At 59.3% G+C, this 20,408-nt stretch overlaps 1 protein-coding gene across 2 annotated transcripts in view; it reads left to right on the top strand.

Annotated features, from left to right (window-relative positions):
• ADGRD1 (adhesion G protein-coupled receptor D1) overlaps positions 1–20,408 on the top strand; it is a 125,436-nt gene that overhangs the window by 65,836 nt on the left and 39,192 nt on the right. For both annotated transcript variants that reach the window (XM_043557278.1, XM_043557279.1), the window contains 2 exons: positions 14,414–14,487; positions 18,997–19,120. In XM_043557278.1, the coding sequence (XP_043413213.1) occupies positions 14,414–14,487; positions 18,997–19,120 (198 nt within the window). The remainder of the gene's footprint in view (positions 1–14,413; positions 14,488–18,996; positions 19,121–20,408) is intronic.

The raw sequence follows: 20,408 nt of genomic DNA, 5'->3' as shown, positions 1-20,408 counted from the left end.
GGGTAGGGGGACTCATCTGAGGGGGATCCGCAGGTGGTGGCTGATGGGACAGCCAGTAAGGAGGAGGGCAGTGTCACCACCGGCTCCCCTTTTCTCTCCCCCTCCTCCTTGCTCCTCCTCCTCCTGAACTGATACCACTCCTTGATAAGGGTCAAGTGTAAGCGCTCGTGTCCTTAGACCCTGAGTTTTCAAGTATACGTGAGAACAAACGCGTCACCATTAAATAGAAGATGCTCACGTTTGTCTCAGTTGTGTGGACCCAACATTTTGCAGTGCCCGGGGTGGGCAGCTGGCCCATGGGAAACAGTGTGCGAACCAGCAGGGTTTTGGAGGCGGGCAGCTCTGGAAGAGCCCCAGGTGTAGCCCTGGACAGACTCTGTGATCTGGGGTGAGGCGCCCGCCCTCTGAGACTTGTCTGTGATACGGGCTCGTGATGGCGGTGAGCATCCCAGCCCCAGGGGCAGCGGGAGGGACCGAGCACAGGGAACAGCACCGTGAAGCTGTGATGTCTCCTTCCCTCTGGAGCTGAGCTTGCAAAGCGGTGGCCCTTTGTGCCACGTCCAGCCCGAAGATGACCCGGAGTGTGTTTTAGACGGGTTGGAAGCAGTTGCCAATATTCAGTCAGGAGACTTTGACCTGAACATCTGACTTTCTGGTTTCTCTCCAGAAACCCGAGTTTCTGGTAGTGCCGGTCCTGCCAGAAGGCAGGATGGTTGGAGAGGAGAGGTGACTGTGCCCTGGGCCACCTGGAAGGGGCCATCATCCCAGCTGGCCTCCCCTGGGGGTGACACGTGTCAGTGGTGCGACCGTTTCTCGGGGATGCCCTTGCATCGCTGGGGAGCAGGGCCTTCACAGAGCACAGAAGATCAGGCGTGCTGGGCCCTGGGGGGATGAGGTTCAGGTTCAGGCCTTGGGAGGTGCCCAGAGGGAGCCATTCAGGACCCCGCGATCGCAAACAGCTTCGTCCTGCCGGGTCAGGGCCGGGCATTGGTCTGTAGCTGCAGCCCCTCCGGACAGAAGTCAGTCGGTGACAGCAGGAGGGGCCTTCCCATCTGGTCTGCACACCCTGGGGCACGGTATGAGGCCATAAATGGCTCCCTTGGTGCTTTGTGGAAGGCCAGGGATCAGTGGGGGCAGGTTTGATGTCGTGTAAACCAGTGTCCCTATCGACAGGGAACAGTGGTCTCGGCAGCGGCTGCTTTCCTTGGGACGTGGCTACCCCCCCAGGCTTCCAGGGTGGGGCCCCAGGGACCGAGCCTCTTCCAGAACCTGGCCCCCTCCTCCAAGCCCAGGATGGCTCTGTACTTGTCGCCTCGTGGCACTCATCGGGGTTGGGGCTGCAGGGCCTCCGTCAGCTCCCCTGGAGAAGGCTCCTGGGGCCTCTACGAGGTGTCTCCACTGACGTCCCACCGGGCAGACCCTTTCACTCTGGACAACGGAGAACAGGTGTCCACCTGTCGCGGACCTCTGTCCTGCTCCCACCTGGGCACGTAGGGCTAGGCCGAAGTGGGGCAGCAGGGGCAGGAGACATCCAGGCCTGCAGCCTTTCTGGAGCATGAATGGGGTGTGGACGGTGTGTGGTTGGGGGCCTGGGTCATCTCTGAGTTCCCCTTCCCGGGGAGAGCGTTGCCTTTCAGCCCAGCCTGCAGCGGGCTGGCCGCGCTGGCGTCTTGAGCATGGGAACCCGGACCGTCCCTGGGGCTTGGCGGGGAGCCGCAGTGCGCCTTCCTGCGTGCTCAGCGGCTGCAGCTGTGCTGGGGCCCAGATGTGCCGAGGGGTGTGCCCGCCCTTCCTGGTTTGCACCCTCAGCCTCGGGGAGGAGCTGGGACCGGGTGGGGGCCCTTGGCGCATGGCCCGAGAGGGAGTTTCTGTGACCTGCGCTCCTTGGATCTGCAGGGTGGAGGGCTGAACCGGGCGCCGTCCCAGCTGACGCTCAGATCGGCAATTTATTCCACGATGATAATAGGTTGTTGATCCAGTAACTTTTTATAGTTCACATAAAAGGCTTTTGTTCTCTGAGAAACCATTCCTCATTTCTGGGCAGGACGGGATCTTTTTTAGATGTTGGCGTGGCCCTCCTGTGCACTGTGGGACAAACCCGCACTCGGGGCCGGGAGTGCGCCCTGGGCCCGTCCCGCCGGCGCGGGGCAGCGAGGCCTCCTGTCTGTGCTCCCCAGGCCGCTGGAGGGCCAGGCTTCTCCTCCTGAGCACTTCCTGGCGCTCAGAGACGCGGCGGATGCCGGCTGCCTTGTCAGACCCCAGGTCCTCGCTGAGGTCAGGCCAGGCCACGGCTTTCCCACGCGCGGGAAAGCAACGAAGCAGAGGGAGGGGGCCCCGGGGTGGACGCAGGAGGAAACAAAGAGCGGGAGCACAGAGAAGCAGACGCCACCTCGAACCAGCCCCCTCCACCTTGTGTTTGCTGTGTGGCCCCGGGCTGGGCCCTTGGGGTCTCTGGTCTCGGCCTCCTCCTGTGTGCAGCGGGCCACCCTGCTGCTGGCAGGCCCACGTGAGGGCCGGCGGCTGACGGTGTGGGGCAGGTGCCGGGCGTGGCAGCTGGCGCTCGGCAGGGAGAGGCTTGCGGGCGCGGTGCCACCAGGCACGGCCCCGCCTGCCCTGGGCCTCGCCCATCTGGTTCCTCCCTCGTCTGTACCCCACGCGCTTCCTCTGCGTGACAGCGATGAACTTCTTTTCAACCTGCACACCCGCTTTTCTAAGTAGCTGTGGGCAGAGATTCTGGGCGTGGGACGGTCGCCCCCGGCATCTTCCAGCGTCCAGGCAGAGTGTGGCCTGAGTACCACCCAAAGTGGCCTCCTGCACCGGAGGTGCTCAGAGGAGCTGTCTCCTGGAGAATGCCCGCCCTGGGACTAGCTGAGCCACACGACGTCCTCGTGAGCCACTACATGTGTGCTGCGTGGGGGCTGGAATACGGGGGCACCCGTGTGGTCTGTAGGGAAGGAGAGGGCGAGCCTGGTGCCTGCTCTGGGGGACACGTTTCGCTGGGTGGGACTGGCCTTGCGTCTCCTGGGGGCTGGTGGCGAGACGGAGAGCCCACCGGACCGGAGGGGGTAGTGGGGCAGTGGGAGGGACAGCGGGAGCCCGTCGGAACTGACCCCCTGAAGCCTGGAGAGGCGGGGTGGTTGCTTGGGGCTTGCAGCTGTCACCCTGGGTGGTCAGGAAGTCATCTTCGGACTTGTCTCTGTGGTCTGGTCCTTATGAAACCGGGCAAAAAGGCTTCTTTTGAAAGCGTTTGGAGCGTGTGTTACATGACGCGGTTCCAGGCGTTTGTGCAGGAGGCCGGGGACTCCGCGTGTCCCAGCTGGGCGTCATCTGCCCGCCGGTGGCCCACGACACAGCTGCGTCCCGTCCTTGAATGAGAATCAACAGCACCGCCAATGTGGCGGTCAGGCGGGACACGCTCGCGGCCTGTGTGGCTGGGAAGTGCTTTCGTCGGGTGGCCAGGTGTCCTGGCGCTGCTCACGCTGAAACGTGACCGGCGGCTTCCGGCCCAAATTTCCAGAGTCGCGCACCGCGCCTGTTTCCACGTTCACCCTCGGGGTTCAGCGGGAGGGACGGAGGCGGCCCGTCCTCCTGGGCCCTCACACCTGCCTGAGGTGGAGGGTTACACGGATCCACCCCAAGAAACAAGAACTCCGTGTTCCTCTGATGGTGGATACTGGCAACCGGCCGTACCACCGCATGCTGCCTTGCGTTTTCTGCTGTTTATTTGAAACAGAACTGGGGTGTTTGTGTTTACGTGGTAAATTTCCATTGAGAGTCCTTTCCGTAAACAATTAGGAATTCCAGTCATGACGTAATTTTCTGGAGTGTTCGATATTTCTGAGAGTGGCAGACATCTCTTCAGCCTTTCCTGACCCGCAGGTGCCCATTCAAAGGCAAAGAGGGTGCTCTCCTGTCCGGGGCTGGACCCTGGATTGAAGCCCGGTGGCGAGGGGCTCAAGCCCCAGCCGGAGGGTGGTCCCACCTCTTCTGTCTTCCCCTCCTTAACATACGTGGTTTGTGTGGATGTTTCCTCCTCCAGCGACAGAAATCACAGCTTTTGTGGCCCCAGGAGCTCTGAGCAGAGGCCTCCAGACTCATCTGGGTCTATCTATATGGCAGACCCCTTGATCAGATCAGGAAGGACACGCTGTCAGGAGAGAAGGGCCCTCAGGAGCAGAGCTGAGGGGTTGCTGCCTACACCACCAGCTGGAAAGGCTTTGCCCACAGGGTCACCAGAGCCCCAGGCCAGAAGCTTGCTCTCTGGGTCTGATGGCATCGAGTCCATGCCACGGCCATTGGCTCAGGGGTCTGATGGAGGAGGAGGCCAGCGGGGCCATAGCAGCCTGAGGGTCCATTCCTGGGCAGGGTCTGGTCCAGGGCAGGGTCCGGTTCTGGGCCAAGTTGCCCGAGCTCCTGCCACCTGCCCCGAGAGGTCAGGGGCCACGGAGCAGCCATGGGTCACACCACATTCCCGTCTCTGTGTCTTCTCGTGTCTCGAGATTGGCCCCGAGGCGAGCTCTTCTGCAGCCGGCACACCGTCCGGTGGGAGCTGGAGCACTGTGTCCTGAGGGCAGAATCATTGCCCTTGGCCACCACCGTCACCAGCACTGCCTCCCCCCGGAGTCAGGGGGTGGCTGCCCGGGCTTCGGGTGAGGATGGCGAGGAGGCGGCCGTGTCGCCCAGCCTGGTTCCCTCCCGTGGCGGGATCGGGCTTCTCTTTTTTTTTTTTTTTTTTTTTAATTTTTTTTAACGTTTATTTATTTTTGGGACAGAGAGAGACAGAGCATGAACGGGGGAGGGGCAGAGAGAGAGGGAGACACAGAATTGGAAACAGGCTCCAGGCTCTGAGCCATCAGCCCAGAGCCTGACGCGGGGCTCGAACTCACGGACCGCGAGATCGTGACCTGGCTGAAGTCGGACGCTTAACCGACTGCGCCACCCAGGCGCCCCGCTTCTCTTTTCAAGGAGTGGTCGGGGGAGAAAAACACTGACTAGCTAGGACCTCATGGTGAGGGGCGTCTGTGGAAAGAAGGGGAGAGAGCCAGGAGCCAAGGTCACACTGAGCCAAGCGCCAGCGGTCCCCAGCCGCCGGAGCGACAGAGCGCTAGGACACGCGCTTCCTTGGCGGCTCTGTGGGCTGCACTGGAGAACACGGTGGTGCTGGCCACCACGAGCGGGGCAGGGGCCACAGGGACTCTGAAGCCGCCAGGGGCCCCACCAGCCGCAGCGTGAGCCTCAGCGGCCGGACCTGCCAGTGGCCCAGCTGCGCCCACAGGATGGAGCGTGGCCCTTGTTCACGGCTCCTGACGCACGGGGGCTCTCCCAGCCCCGCTGTGCCACGCTCAGGGCCAGCGGTCCCCGGGTCCACACGCAGCTGGGCGGGCTGGTCCCTCGGACTTGGGCCCCGGGCCTCTGCGCTGGTTTTCCAGGCCTCTCTCTGGGCCGTGGTGTCACTGCCTCCTCGGAGGACCTCTCACCGGGTCGCGCCTGCCCCAGGGTGGGGCGGGGTGTCACGGGCCATGCGCCCCTCCGCCCTTCACTGCCCTGGGCCACGGCTGCCTCTTCCTCTTCTCGGTATTTATGCCCCTGCGTGTTATAAAGGTTTTATTCATTTTGTCGCGACACCCTTCGTTGTTCGAGGCTGCTTAATTCTGCCAGTGTGCTCTGCCCCAGTGGGAAAGCGTGTCTTTAAATAAGAGCTTTTCCCTAGAAGCAGGCACAGTGGTTTGGAAAGGCTCTGACATGCTTTCGGTGCCCCGAGAATGACAGGCTTTCATTTCAGAAGTTACTGCCGCGTTCATACCCCAGGACCTTTGGCTTTTGGACAAACCAACCATTCCCTGTCTGCCTCGGTCAGGAGACCTCCTGCTTCCTTGTACCTGTTTGCGTCACTGTTCGTGTTCAGGTCAATTTGGCCACTGAAACCTTGTCTTCCAGGATGGACGGTCAGCCGGATGATTATTTCCCTGTGGACATCCGTCAGTTTTGACAGTTTTGTATCCATTAAGCAAATTTGTTCCGACATTCCTGGTGGCCTCCTATGTGCATGATTCTTTGACTCTTCCTTGGAGGTGGTAGTAACACAGTTCATGCCTCCTTCATCAGCGAGTTAGACAATATCTTTAATACGTGTTCATTTTGATCTCTCTGAGAGTCATGATTTCACCTTTGTGGAAAATTGTCTCTTAATGAGTGGGAAGATAATTTAAGGGAAAGACTGTAAGTCCTCTGTTAGAAAAGGAGTTTTTTTCACGCGTGTTGAACGTCCAGGAAAATTTGGATTAAACTGTTTTACTTATGAACTTGTAAAATAGAGCGGCAAACGGGAAAATCTAGCGTCTCTGGTCTCCACGGTTCTAGAACGCACATTGTGAGTTCGACATTCTTCCCTTCTTCTCTAAGTTAAATTGCTCACCTTTCAGGGAAAATAGCATCACTTTTAATGTGGTTTATGGATGAGTTCAAGATCAAAAACACGATTTGTTATTATTAGCAGCCACAGAACCGGGCTGTAAAATAGATCAGAATTATATAACCTTTCCAGCCCACACCATTATCTACACAGAAATAAAAATATTACTCTCCTTGGTGTGGCCCCTCGGGGCATACCTATAATTGCAGTTTCCTGATTATCTGCAAATCCCGCAGCTGAAGGTTTATATTGAAATTTCTGCTTCGTAGCTTGTGTTATGAAAACAATACATTTCCCCCCCCCCCCAGTTGAGGACAGCTGATAGACACGGAAACGGCGTTTACTGTTTTGATCGCCAGCCCTTATTTTCACACATACGTTAGAGGGCAAACTATAGTTTATAATCCAGGCAGATTTTCTTGCTGTAGAAAAAAAAAACCCAGACATGTGCCATTGGAAAGAAGAACCAGTGAGGATGATGAATTTAGGGACCACGGTCTTTCTACACTTACAAAGAACGTGTTCACGAAACTTGGGCCAGCCACATGGGAGTCCTGGGTCTGCTGGCCGCACAATTCAGGGGCAGGAGGGAAAGGTGGAGATCCATATGGGAGCGACCAGCAGATCGTTACTGAAGCTGTGTTTTAAGTTCTGAGTCTTTCTTTTCTTCCATCACAGCACGGATGACAGTAAAATTAAGTTTGCAGAACATTTTTGAAAAATTCAAACCAGGTGTCTAGGGAGAAATAACTTATAACCCAAATATTCCACGAGCAAGAGGCGTCTGGGAAGAAGAATAACACAGAAAGAGGTCTAGAAGCAAAAGCTGACCGCTTTGATGTGGGTGGAGGGTGGAATCTGACACCGGGGGCGGGGGGCTGTGGCCGGACCCTCCCCGGATGATGGATAATCGCTTCCCTTGTTTTGGCCCAGACCACACAGGAGACACTGTGCTTCACAGTGAGAACACAGCGTACCCCTCGGGATGCAAACGTGGGTGTTCACCGAGCCACTGGGGCCCCAGGAGGCGGGAGGGAGCCCCACGAAGGAGCGGGGTCCTGGGTCTGTTGTGTATCTGGGTGTGCTGGATTGTCTGTGTGGGACTCTCCGTTGGTGACAGATAGTGGAGACTCGAGGTGCTGGGGAGGCAGGGGAGGGTGATCCCCAACGAGAGTAGCATTGTCCACGATGATGGGAACAACACTCGGTGACCCGCGGTCCCCTTCGCTGGCCGACCGAGGAACCCCACGTTCCTGTGCAGAATGCGGCTCGTCAACACGGGGCCTAAATACAGGAAGCCCTGCTTAGTGGGTCGGTACCTTCACCTCCCGCAAGCCCGTGTTTCCTCCGGCTGGCAAAGTGATGCGGTGGAACCCTTTCCAAACCTTTTATTTCGGGATGAGGACAGAGTCACAGGAAGTTGCAGAGGTAGAAGAAAGAGGTCAGTGGAGCCCGCGCCTGGTCTCCGCCGTGGTCACGGACGACGGAACTGATTGTGCAGCTGCAGACCCGGGGTGGACGTCGGCACGCGCTGTGGGTGTAGACGGTTGTTTTAAGTCAGGTGTGGGCTCCCGGAACCCCCGCGGTCACCAAGATGCCCACCCGTTTTACCCCCGCCCCAGCTCCTGGCAGCCGGGGGTCTGTCCTTCGTCTTTATAACCCCGTCCTTCTGAGAGAGGAATAATGAGAATTGCACCGTGGGGCACCTTTTGAGCTTGGTGGCTTCTCTCTCTCAGCCGAACGGGAGGCCTGTCCTGGTCACTGCTGCTTCGGGCTCGCGCCTTCTCGAGGCGGGTGGTCGCGCGGCGTGGCGGGCCCCGGTGCGCCCGGCGCTCACCCGGTACAGAATGTTCTGGTTGTTCCCGGGGGCTGGCTCTCAGAAGAAGGCCACTGTAAACAATCGTGCACAGGCTTTTCTGAGGAAACGACTTGTATTTCTGTGGGATAAATGCCCAGGCGTTTTGTGGGGTCACAGGAGAAGCATTCTTCATATTTTTCAACACTTCCGGACGATGTCCCGGAGCGGCCGTCCTCTTCCACGCTCCCAGCCGCTAGGTGTGAGCAGCTCAGCGTCCGCGCCCTCGTCAGCATCTGACACGGTCCCCACCTTCTCTCTCCGTTGCCCTCATGGTGGGTCTTCATTGCCTGGCGGTAGCGTTGCTGACGTCTCCTCTGGGGCCCGCTGCCCGTACGTGTTCGTCAGTGCAGCGTCTCCTTGTGCCCCGCGTTCGCTTTCTAACTGGATTCTGCGGAGTTTGTGTAGCTGAGTTGTGAGAGTTCTTTACGTGTTCTAGACCGCACGCCTGCATCACACGTGTGGTTCGTGAACGTTTCCTGCTAGCTTGTGTTGCTGTCCTCTTCAAGGGCTATTTCACAGAGCTGAGGTTGTTAATTTTTAGGAAGTCCAATTTACTGATTTTTTAATATTCAGTTTTTTTAATGTTTGTTTATTTTTGAGAGAGAGAAAGACAGAGCATGAGTGGGGGAGGGACAGACAGAGAGGGAGACACAGAACCCGAAGCAGGCGCCAGGCTCCGATCGGTCAGCACAGAGCCCGACGTGGGGCTTGAACTCGTGAACTGTGAGATCATGACCTGAGCCGAAGTCAGACATTTAACCCACTGAGCCACCCAGGCGCCCCAGGACATGTTTTTATAACTCATTTTCTTTCTACAATTAACCCCGTGTGTTTGGGCAGTCATGTTATTTATTTCATGCTCCTGAGCACGTGCAGAACGTATTTTTAGAAGCGCTGCCACGGGAGTAAATGGCACCTGATGTTAATAAGGAGCCTATTTTCTAATGGGAGGAAATGATGCAAGAAAATTGAGGAAAACTGACGATCCCGCACAGAAAAGAGATTTTTGCAACTTGTGTGAATTTGTCTTAATTCAGATGAATCCCAGTGTGTTTTCCACCCTCCTCTCTTGGACTAGAAGGGAGAGGGCCGTGAGGGCTGGAGCCAGGGGGGGCCTGGGGGCCGCCCTTCCTGAGCGTTCTGGGACCCCTGACATCTCTGTGTCTGTGGTTAGCCAGAGGGCGGGGGCAAGTTGAACCCTGAAGCCCGGGCCGGGAAGGTGCCTCGATTCTGTTTGAAGCAGACCGGAAGCAAGTGTGCGTGTCAGCTTCAGACTCGTGAAACAGCAGTAAGCACACGTGGCGACTGGGCCCAACGGCCCTAAGCTTGTGGCTCAACACGAGATCTTCCTTTATAAAGACAAGCATCTTTGCAGCTCATGCATGTGAAACGGGTGGAGGCTTCCGGAAACTCCCCCAAAGCCCACTGCCGACAAAAATGGACTCACAGCCGCCCTCCCTCCTCGCTCCTGCCTCCTCTCGGCTCCTCTGGTTTGCTCCACCGGCTGGCCGTGTTGGCGCCTTTTCCGCTGAGAACCTCAGGACTAGGTGTCACCTGGGCGCGGGGGTGACTTGAAAACACGTTGGGCTGTTTTGAGGGGACTGTTCTAATTGCAGACCCCGTGTGACTTCCCAGATTTTTTCCTCTGTTTTGGCCCCAAACATCCCAGCAATTCCTGTGCCTGTTTCCCTCCGCTGCCGAGCCGGCTGACGGGCGGACTGTGAGCTGGAACCCGACGGCCCCGGGTCCTCAGGCTGTTCCTCTGGAGTCGGGGGGTTAACGGGACAGGGTGTGGGAAGCCACGGAGGATCGCGCTTGAGAATTCAGACCCCCCTGGAGGGTCCCAGAGTCCCAGGGGGCAGTGGAAAGACTGAGAAACTTGTGTTCCGGGGTTGTGTGAGCCCCACGTGCCTGTGGCCCCTGGTCCCCAGGGCTCAGTGGGCATCTCTGACCCCATTCCCCAGTGGCCGTGGTGCTGACCTCCCAGCCGCACTCAGCTGCAGGTGGACAGAAGAGGCAGGTGGGGACGCTGGGCTGTCACCTGCAGGTAAAACGAACTCATGCCAGCGCCACAGGGGCATCTGCGTCGTGCGGTTGGGACGGGTCCTTCCACAGGACAGACCCGACTTCGCCACCTCCGACTCAAAGGGGCCCGGAAGGGTCGCGGCACAAGGAGGTTTGGGCAGCATTTGGGCAGGGGAGGAGGGCGGGTGCCTGTGTCAGGGCCTTGGGGGTGACCTCGGATGACCTGATTGTCACCTCGAACTAGGGTGCCTGTGGTCCACACGCGCCTGGGGCGAAGGGGACGTTGTTGTGCATGTGAGCGCAGCACGCAGGCACGTCCTCAGTGCCCCCCACCGCCTACCTCTCCCAGGAGCCGGGAGGGACAGCCCTGTCCACAGACGGCGAGCCCCTGCTCCGCTGGGTCGCAGGCCTCTCCACCCCGACCTCTTGTCCTCCGACCTGTTTCTGGAGGTGTTTCCTCAGTCGTCTCCTCCATGGGGCCCCTGCTACCGGTGCCGGGGTCCGTGTGGGTGTCTGCCGGGAGGGGCTGCGTCCACCCTGCTCCCTTGCCTACAATTCTCGAAGACAAGGAACATCGGCCAACACCAGGATTTTGAGGCTGATTAAGGGGTTTCTTCATCACCTCTCCCCTCCAAAATTAACTTCATTTTTCTTGCTTTGGTCAAAGATGGGACACCCCAGCCGTCTGGAGCCCCGGACCCTGGCTTGTCGGGAGACGAGCTGGGTTGGGGACGAGGGTGGCCGGCTGAGAGGACTGCTCCCCATCATCCGCCGAGGTCCCTGTGCACTGTTCCCTGAGCTGGGAGTGTGGCCTTTGACTCCTTCTGTGGCTTTCCTGAGGGTCAGAATTAAGGACTGTGGTGCCTTCTGTGTATTTGCTGGGAGTAGCGACAGGCAGGTGTCTCTCCCCCTGCTGTGTAGGAAAACTATATACTTGGACGCGAAGCAAACAGATTTCCAAGCAAGGGACGTTCAGGGGTTGTTATCTCGTAGATTTGTCTGCGCCTGAGATGCGTCTTCCGGAAGCAGACACCCTTCTGCACCGTGATTATGGTCGGTAGGCAGTGGATACTCGATTAATCCCATTTTCTTCTCCCCAAATGGTTGAGTTTTCCGAGAAAGTCTCAGGCCCCACAGGAGACGCTCCTAGGGCCATGTGACACCTACGTGAGTTTGGGGACATCAGGTGGCGTAAAGCAGGGCCAGCTTCCTGCCGGAAGGCCCGCTCTCTGCAGACCGCAGCGCCTCGGCGTCAGGGCACAGGAGGCGTGCAGATGAGGGTGCTGCCCCTCGCCCCGGTGAGCACACCCCGTTTCCTGGTCCCGTCACTCGCGAGGCTGCGGGGCGTCGGCGCCTCCCACGTTTCTCCAGGAAATGGGGCCGTGACACAGATGACTCACCTTCCTGTCTCTGGCAGCGCTGCTCCCCATGTGTTCACCAATCACGCTCCTGGGAACATTCTAGGCCTCCGTTCTTGGAGACGTGCTGAGGGCCTCCGTTCCAGCGGTTGCCGACTCCAGACATGAGGAGGCGGTCTGCCGTTCTTGGCGCAGGACGGCGCGGGGAGGAGCCTCGGATGCCAGGGCGGGAGTTTCCCGACTTGGGGTGTGACCTGGACCCCAGGCCCCGGGGAGCACCGTCTGCGCCTCCGCTCTTCTGACCACACGCGCGCTGGGCTTGCCGTGGTCGGGGCTGATTTTTAAATCCCCTCGAATTCGGATCTGGAGTCAGAGCGTCGGGACTGGGAGAGGCCCCTTTGGCCAGAAGTGAGAGCGAGCCGGCTCCACGCTGCAGGCGGTGGGGGAGGGCATCGCGTCTCCCTCGGGCCTCAGCGCCCCCCGACGCGTGCGCCTGGCCGCGGGCTGCCTGCAGCCCTCGCTGGCGCCCGCCCGCCTTTGCGGCACACGAGAACACACACACGCACCTGCCCGTGCACAGTGATGCCTGGTGCTCCTGCAGGGCGGGCCCAGGGCTGCCCGGGGCCAAGGGCACCCCAGCGATTCTAGGTGGGGCCGCCACCCGGTCCTGATTGGACTTTGCACTTCGTGGGTTTGTGTGTCGCAGTTCCCCTGCTCACAACCTTCTGTGTCCCCAAGCAGCTGCAGGATGAGACTTTGCACGTCTGAACACGATGTTCACAGTGGCTGGGACACTGAGGCGCGGGGAGGGGACAAGTGGCTCTCAAATTAATGGGCGTCACCCCAAGGTCTTGTGAAAACCCCACCCCCTGTTTCCGACTGCCGGGGGGGCCTGGGATGGGCCACGCCAGGCTCCTGGGTGATGCCTTTGAAGAGCACCCTCTCGGGGGGGGGGGGGGTGGGAAGGGGCACCAGCAGGTGGCCCAGGTGGCGCGAGGTCAGGGGTCTTGGGTGGAATGTGGAAACAGAGTAAGAATAAATGGAGGTTTGGCCTTTTTAGCTCTTCCCTGGACTCCCTTGGCTCTGCCGTCGCGTGGCTTGGCCCTTCCGCTTTCTCTTAGGGTTTGGTCAGCTCAACTCATTTCCCTGGTACCAGCCCCTCTGCCCTGACGCGGCAGGTGCTCGGACAGAGGATGGCCTGTTGGTTTCCGATGCGGCCCAGCACAGTGGACCGGGCTGTGGCTGGACACCCCCTCGGGCACTCCTGCCCGTGTGGCAGTGCCGACCCCGGGGGGCAGCAGGCATCCCTGCCCTGGGGGACCTCACCATCGTGGAGGAACACAGGTGACGCACAGGCAGTAACCAAGCACGTTTCCGGTGGTGTTGAATGCCGTGTAAAAGGTGAACTGGGAAAGGGACGGTGGTGGGGGCGTCTCTAGGCGGTGAAGGTGTGAGCGGTTGGAGGAACCGGCCACGGTCCTGGGCAGGAGGGGTCCACGGAATTTCCAGGCACAGACAACAAGCCGTCAAGATAATGCCAGTACTAGAGGGAAACAAAAGGAGTGAAGATTCCGTTTTGCCGAGATATCAGTAATAAATGGCAACACGTAACTGTGTTGTGCGCTCGGGGACCATCAGCCACGGTTCTGGCACGCAGCCGATGACAGATGACCCTCTGGTTTTTGCGGTGGGTCCAGAGGGCACCCGTCAGGGCTGCTGCAGGCACATCTTGGCACCAGGAAAGAGGCACTTAGGTCCCGTCTGGAGCCGGGATGGCGAGGGAGCCGCCCTGTCGCTCCCTCTCCCGCAGCAGGCTGGCTCCCGCGCTGGTTCCCACGCTGGCCCACGCTGACCCACACTGGCTCCCACGCTGGCCCACGCTGGTCCCCACGCTGGTTCCCACACTGGTTCCCACGCTGGCTCCCACACCGGCCCACACGGCCCCTCGACCAGGCGGGGTCTCGTGAGCAGCGCTGGTGGATGAGACGATGGGGTGAGTGGCGGGCGACCACGTGAGAGGTACTGACTGGGACTCTGTGAGGCACCGCGAGTCCGGAGCGGCCCTGGCTTCCTGCCGCGCTCCCGCTTCCGGAGCCTCCCGGTGGCGGTTCTGGGCGGACCCCCCGCGATCCGTTTTGGGCAGAGCCGCTGGGGCCAAGTGCCCCAGCTGGCATCCAGGAAAGGTCCAGGGCTGGAATTTCCTCTCTTGGGGGAGAACGAGAGCCCCAGGTTGATCTGGTCTGCTCATTCCTCTGTCTTCACTCAACCAGCCCGTGGTAAGAGCCAGCTGGCCAGCAGGGCACAGGACAGACTTCCTGGTGGGGAAGACAGCACGCAAACAAATGAGTGAATATGTAATCTGCTGCGTGGTGGTCAATGCTGAGGAAGGGGTGGACAGCGCAGGGGTTGGTACCGTTTCGACTGGGTGGGAAGGTCCCTCTGGGGTGACCAGGTGGCACAGACCTGCGGGAGACCATGTATCATCGGGGGGGAAGAGCACTCTCAAGGGAGGACACGGCAAGTACAAAGGCCCTGGGGCGGGGCCCTGGCTTCTGCGCTGGTGTGGGCGAAGGAGAGGAGGGGGTGTGAGGTGGCCGATGCCATGGCCTCTGTGACCACGATGGGGTTGAGCTGGAGAGCGGGTGGCCTCTCGTGGCACCAACCCAAGGTCTCCCGTGGGCTGGGGCGCAGTGCCCAGCTCAGTGCTAGGAGCCTGGCTTGTCCAGCGGCCTCATGAAGATATCCATGTTTTCGTTTCAGTCCCGCCGGCAGCGCAGCGAGGCCACCAACAGCAGCAACCAGGTCTTCCTGTATTGTGCCTTCCTGGACTTCAGGTACGGCCTGCTTGGGGCCACGGCAAGGACTGGAGGGGGGGCGGGGGGGGGGGGGGAGGGAGGGGGAGGGTGTAGGAGAGAGCAGGGGAGGGGAGCACTGGGTGGGCAGGGGGGAGGAACGTGGTGTTGGGAGAGCAGGGGTGGGGGGAGCACAGGGGAGGGGAGGGGGAGGGGAGGGGTGTGAGATTGGCGGGAGAGTGGAAGAGGAGAGCGGGGGGTGGGGACCGCCGGGGGAGGGGAGCAGGTGCGGGTGGGCGCACCGCGTCCAGGTTATGGTCCGGGTCACCCTTCTGGAGGCAACACGGTAGCGTTGTCCGTAAATGCTGGAAATGCCTCGGGACGCAGGGCAAGACAAGAAGGAGGCACTGGTGCAGGTGTTCTCGGGGACCACGTGGGACTTAGCAGGACTCCGCCCCTGAAAGCCCGGGCAGCCAGTGCAGCCAGGGCACCACTGTGGCCTGAGAAGGGTCCGTCGCCCTCGGCTGTGCCGCACTGGCCGGTGGGGGGCGGGGGGGAGGCTGGGCGGGGGGGCGCTGGGCAAGCAGCTCTTCCCCGGCTGGCGTGCAGGCCTCCCAGGCCTTCACGGCCCGCACTGGGGTGCACTGTCGCACCTCAGACCTGCTGGAGCTCGGTGAGCTGGAGCGCAGGCCAGGGGCGCCCTTCTCTGTGCCTGCGTGGGTGTCCCGGCTTCCACCGTCACGGACGATGTCGAAGAACGCCTGTCCCCTCCTGCTCTGCCCTCGATCCCCACACCGCCCGCGTGGTGTGGGCGTCCGCCGTCCCCGTCCCCATGTGTTCTTTGTCAGCCAGAAGTGCACGTGCAGAAACGGCCACACCTCTGTCACACGGCTCTTGAGTTTTCACAGACGAGTGACCGTGGGGGTCAGGATGCAGAACGGGCCCAGCCCCTGCCCCATCCGTGTGCCCACTTGTCACTCGTCCCCGGACTCCAGCTCCCGCAGCCGCCGATTTGTCTTGCACCAACACGGTTCTGCGTCCGCGAGAACGCCGCGGGGACGGAACCGCTGTGTGCGTAGCCCGTGGAGTCCGGCTTCCTTCCGTTAGCATGAGGACACCCGCGTCGTCGTGTGTGTGAACAGCCTCCTGTGGTCATTTCCTGCCAGGCGGCCCCTCCCTGGCTCCCTCCTGTCCGCGGGCCGCTTCTGGGCAGCGTGAGTGAAGCTGCACGCTGGCCTGCTTTGCGTCCCGGGGAGGAAGCCCGCTTGCCGGGGTGCCTTGTTCGTTCACAGGTTGTCGAGTGTCATCTGCTAGCCGTGTCGAGGACTTCTGTGTCCGTGTTCGTGGGGGAAATTGGTCCGTAGTCTCCTTTTCTCGTCAAGCCTTTGGGTTTGGTAGCAGGGTGACCGTACCATTGTAAAGGGTTCGTTCCGGACAGTGTAGGTCGAACTGGTCTTGTTTCTTCTGCAGCATTTGATCGAATTCACCTCGGGGCCGTCTGAGCCTTAGTTTTTGTTGTTGGCAGGCTTTGAAGCACGCGTCACGCGTCTCTAGTTGGCACAGAACCATTCGGGCCACGTGTCCTCTGTGTTTTGGCAGCTACTTTTTTGAAGAACGTGTCCGGACCATGTTTAAAGTGCGTGCACGGAGTAGTTCGCGGTGTCGCCTTGCAGCCTGAGTGCACGTCAGGCGGTCTGTGTCCTTGTCCCCTCGCCGCTTCCTCAGCTGGCGCCTGCCATCTGCAGCTCCCCGCGCCTTCTCGGCCGCTCGCACGAGAGGTTTATCGGTCCTACAGGTCATTCTCAAAGGCACCGCCGTTGGTTTGCAGTGTTCTCCCCTCTTGTGTTTTTTATTCTCGATTTTGTTGACGTGGTCTCTTCTCATCCTCTTGCCGTGGGATTCGTTTGCCCTTTCCTGTCTAACTTCCGAGAGTGTGGGCTTCGGTCATTGGTTGAGGCCTCGACTCTTCCCTGACGCAAATGTTTCGTGCTGTGAATTTTCCTGTGAGTGCGGAGTTGGCTGTGTCCATGGTGTTGGCACGTTGCTCTTTTTCATTAGGCGAAACATGTTTTCTAACCTTTCTTGTGACTTCTTCTTCAAGCCACATGTTGCTTTGAAGTGTGTTGTTTGGTCCAGCTGCTTGGGGATTTTTCAGAGATCTTTCTGTTGTTGATTTCTAATTGATTTTTTTTTTTTTTTATGATCTGAAAACATTCTTTTTTTTTTTTTTTTTTTAACTTCAGTCCTTTTAAATTTGTAGAACTTGCTTCATGACCCAGCATGTGGTCAGTGTTGGCGGATGCCTCTTGTTTCCTTTACAAGCGTCTGTTCCCGACGGGTGCTGTTCTTGTCACACGCTCTCCACTGCAGACACGTCAGATTAGTGACCTTCTGGAGCCACTGGAAATAAGAAAACAACAATTACATGTTTTCCTTCTCGCCTGTCTGTTTTCACGCGATTCTGACTCTGTGCGCGGATGGAAGTTTCTGTCTGGCGTCCTATCCCTCGAACTCCTTACGTCGCACAAGTCTGCTGCCACTTTCTGTTCGTCTCCGAATGTGTTTGTTCCATTTTACCTATGAAAGATGTTCACCCTGTGCTGAGAATGCTGGTCACTTCTTTCTAGACGTTAGGAAGTGATATAGGCGTGATATCAGCATGTTATTCCAAGCAGGCTTCCCTGGGGACCTTCTTACCTTCCTGACCCCTCCTGCTCCCCCACGGCAGCCACGATGCTGAGACTCAGGAGTGTGTTTTCTCCGTGACTGGTGCATGAGTTAAACGTATGCTCAAAGGAAATCCGTGGTCTCGTTCCAATCCATGTTCCGTGTCCCGTCCCACCACGGTTTGGGCTGTGGTCTGCCCACATCGCTCTTAACTGCCGTGTGGGATCTTGTTACATTTGTCCCACGTTTTAGCCATGCGTGCCAGTGAGTGGGCGTTTTGTGCGTAGACCCCGGCGTCCCAGGTCACAGGGTCGTGCAGGTTCTTGGTGTCGCTGGGCCCGGCGCCCGAGGCAGGTCCTTCGTGCGTGGCTGGGGAGCCCGCCTTCCTGTGGGTGTCCCCAGGAAGTGGGTGTCACTCGAGGGAGGAGGTGCTGCGTAGGGCTCGGCTGCCCTGGCCGATGCAGGTGTCCTCATGCCTTTGTGGCTCCATCCGGGAGGATGTGACTCCCGTGGTTTTTAGATCCCAGTGCTGTTCTGTGTACAGAGAGGTGCACTGTCCATCCCCGTGACCCTGCTCATGTGGCCCAGCGTCTGCTGGTTCCAGGCCAGCCTCTCATGGGAGCGTGGCATCTGCGTGCTTTGTAGAGGGACAGAGGAGCCACATGGAGCCCAGCTGCCGGCCCGGCTGGCTGCCCTCGAGGTCCCGGGAGCATCAGGCTACGAGGCAGGGCCTTAGGGCCTCCGACTGACAGTGCTCTCTGGCCTCTGCTGGGTGCCCCACCTCCATGTGGAGAGTGGACTGTGCATCCCAGAAAGTGCCTCTGAAGCCGCTGTCCCCACCCGGAGATGCCCCTGTGACCCTTTCCTGCCCCACCCTCGGCTTCTGTGGCGGAGCCTCACCGGACTACGTTTGTGTGGGGTGGCAGTGAAAATGCCACCAGGGCGTGCTTCCCTAAGGGACGGGGGCCCCTCCGGGGTGGCCTCGTTTCTCATCTGCTCCATCCACGGCTGACAGCGCCACTAAAACTGAATGTAAGACAAAGAGAAACTGCCACCTGCTACTTTGTTCAACTTTAGGAAAGCTTTCCCCAAGGACCCCGCCTTTGGCTGAAGTGAAGATCTGTCTTTGCCCATGAGTCAAAGTTGTCATTTTGGGAGGAACCACAGAAACATCATCTTGAGAGTTAAAAAGTACAAAGAGATGTACCAAAGAGAATCGTCATCACTGATAGTGTCACCGTAAGAAGGAATAACCACGGTTTGCTTGCAGTCACTTTAAGAAGGGTTACAAGTGCCAGGTCAATACATTGATCTCTAAAAAAGTAAAATGTTGTGAAAAAACCAACATCCCTTTGGCTGCTGTGTCTCATCCTCTCTCGGGAGGTCACCAGTCTGGGATGTTCTCAATAATTCACGTGTAAGTTAGGCCCACGTTCACGGAGAACATACGATCTCTTCTGCTTCACGCTCCGCGTGCCCCGACTGCACCTCGTGCACGCGATGCGTTACGGCTCATGTTTTACCCACGTTGATACACGTCCCTGACCGACGTGCTGCATTTTGTCACCTCTGTGTGAGCCGCACACTTTGCTCACCCAGCGCCCCTTGGCGGCCACGGGGCTGCTTTAATGTTCTGTGGAGTCGCTCGGTGAGGACCCCTGGGTGTGTCCTCTGGGCTCACGTGTGTCCCCTCGGAGCTCTCTGGAGGTGGGACTGTCAGGTCCAGGACGAGCACATCTTGTTTTTCTGGGCCGTGGGCCAGGGGCCTCAGGAGTGAGTCGGCCGGGAGGTTCCTTGCCCTCCTGTCCCTCGTTCCTGTGCCACCCGGCCAGCACCGGCACGTCCACTCCCTCAGCCGGCTGCCCCTCTCTCCTGTGTCCCCAGCTCCGGAGAAGGGGTCTGGTCCAACCAGGGCTGCGTGCTCGCGGAAGGGAACCTCAGCTACTCCGTCTGCCGCTGCACTCACCTCACCAACTTCGCCATCCTGATGCAGGTGGTCCCGCTGGAGGTAAGAGCCAGGCGCCCGGGTGCCCGGACCCGAGCAAGTGCCCTTCCTACCCCGGGCCGCGGGCGGCTGGGGCGAGTTACCTGCCAGAGTCTCGGGCGGGGGGGGGTTTCCGCCACAGCGGGGTGGACGGCAGCCTCCACTCGTCAGGGAGACCCTGTGATTAGGGACATTTGGGAAGCTCTACTTCTCTGGCAAACAGAACAAAAGGAAACAAAGCTTTGCTGCAAGCTTCCTAAGGCAGCACCTGTGCAGACCCCAGGTCCTTCTGGAAGACCCGTGTGCAGGTGGGAGGACAGGTGTGCCAGCATTCTCTGCCTTCGGTCACCGGGCTGAGAAGCCTGTGCTGTGGGAGAGTCGGGGTGTGTCCAGCGCAGCACGGGGACGTCCTCGGCTGTAACCAGGGCGCACGAGTGTCCAGAGAAGGTGTCAGGTGGTGACACACAGGTGCACGTATGCACTGTGTCCTCTGAGCGTTTCTGCCCTGGGATAAGAGGGGGGCTGCGGGCGGAGCTCTGGACTGTTTCCAGACCTGACTTCCAGCTCCAGGGTTAGCAGGTGCTGTGGTGGGGAAGGGGACATCCAGAACCTTCTGCTGTCCTCCTCTCTCACTGGAGCTATGACCTTCCCTGGAGACTCAGGTCAAGGGTGGAGGAAGGCCCTCCTGGTTGGGTTTCTCTGCTTCAGAATATTTAATCTTTATCTCCTGCCAGACCGCACAGTCGGCCCTAGGAGCTAGACGTTCATTTTATTGGTTTAAGGCAAGCAACGTTTAGAAGACAAAAATAGTGCTCTTTAAAAATGCAGCTGCCTCAGGATAGGCTCTTCTGAACTGTTATCAGTCCCTGACTCCTGCGTGTGAATGACTTCATTGGCTTCCAGACCCCAAAGGAGACTGAATTTCTGTGTGCGGGCAGGAGGATGGGGAGGAGACAGGGATCGGTCCTCAGGCCCTTGGAAAACCAGGCACCTGTACAGACACGTTCTGTTTCATCCCAGACTGTGTTTTGGAAATTGAAAACTCTGACTTACAGCTTTGACTTTCTGGCTCCTCTTGAAGAGTCAGCGGGTTTGGTGATGCTGGGCCGAGCAGAGGCTCCCTCCTCCCGCACAGCCGTGCACCGTCCCTGCTCGGCACACGGCCCCCCTCCCCCCCCCCCCCCCCCGCCGCTCATCGGGGCAGGTGCCCGGAGCCCCCAGGCCCCTGTGCCGTGCCTGGAGAGTGAACTGGGGCCTGGAGGGCCCACTCCGCTATCGGGGCCCGCTGCGCCCAGTGCCACGTGGACCGGCA

This window comes from Prionailurus bengalensis, chromosome D3 (assembly GCF_016509475.1).
Source record: "Prionailurus bengalensis isolate Pbe53 chromosome D3, Fcat_Pben_1.1_paternal_pri, whole genome shotgun sequence".
NCBI classification, from domain to species: Eukaryota; Metazoa; Chordata; class Mammalia; order Carnivora; family Felidae; genus Prionailurus; species Prionailurus bengalensis.
The sequence above is the reverse complement of the archived record's forward strand: the minus strand, read 5'-3'. Positions and strand labels throughout refer to the sequence as shown.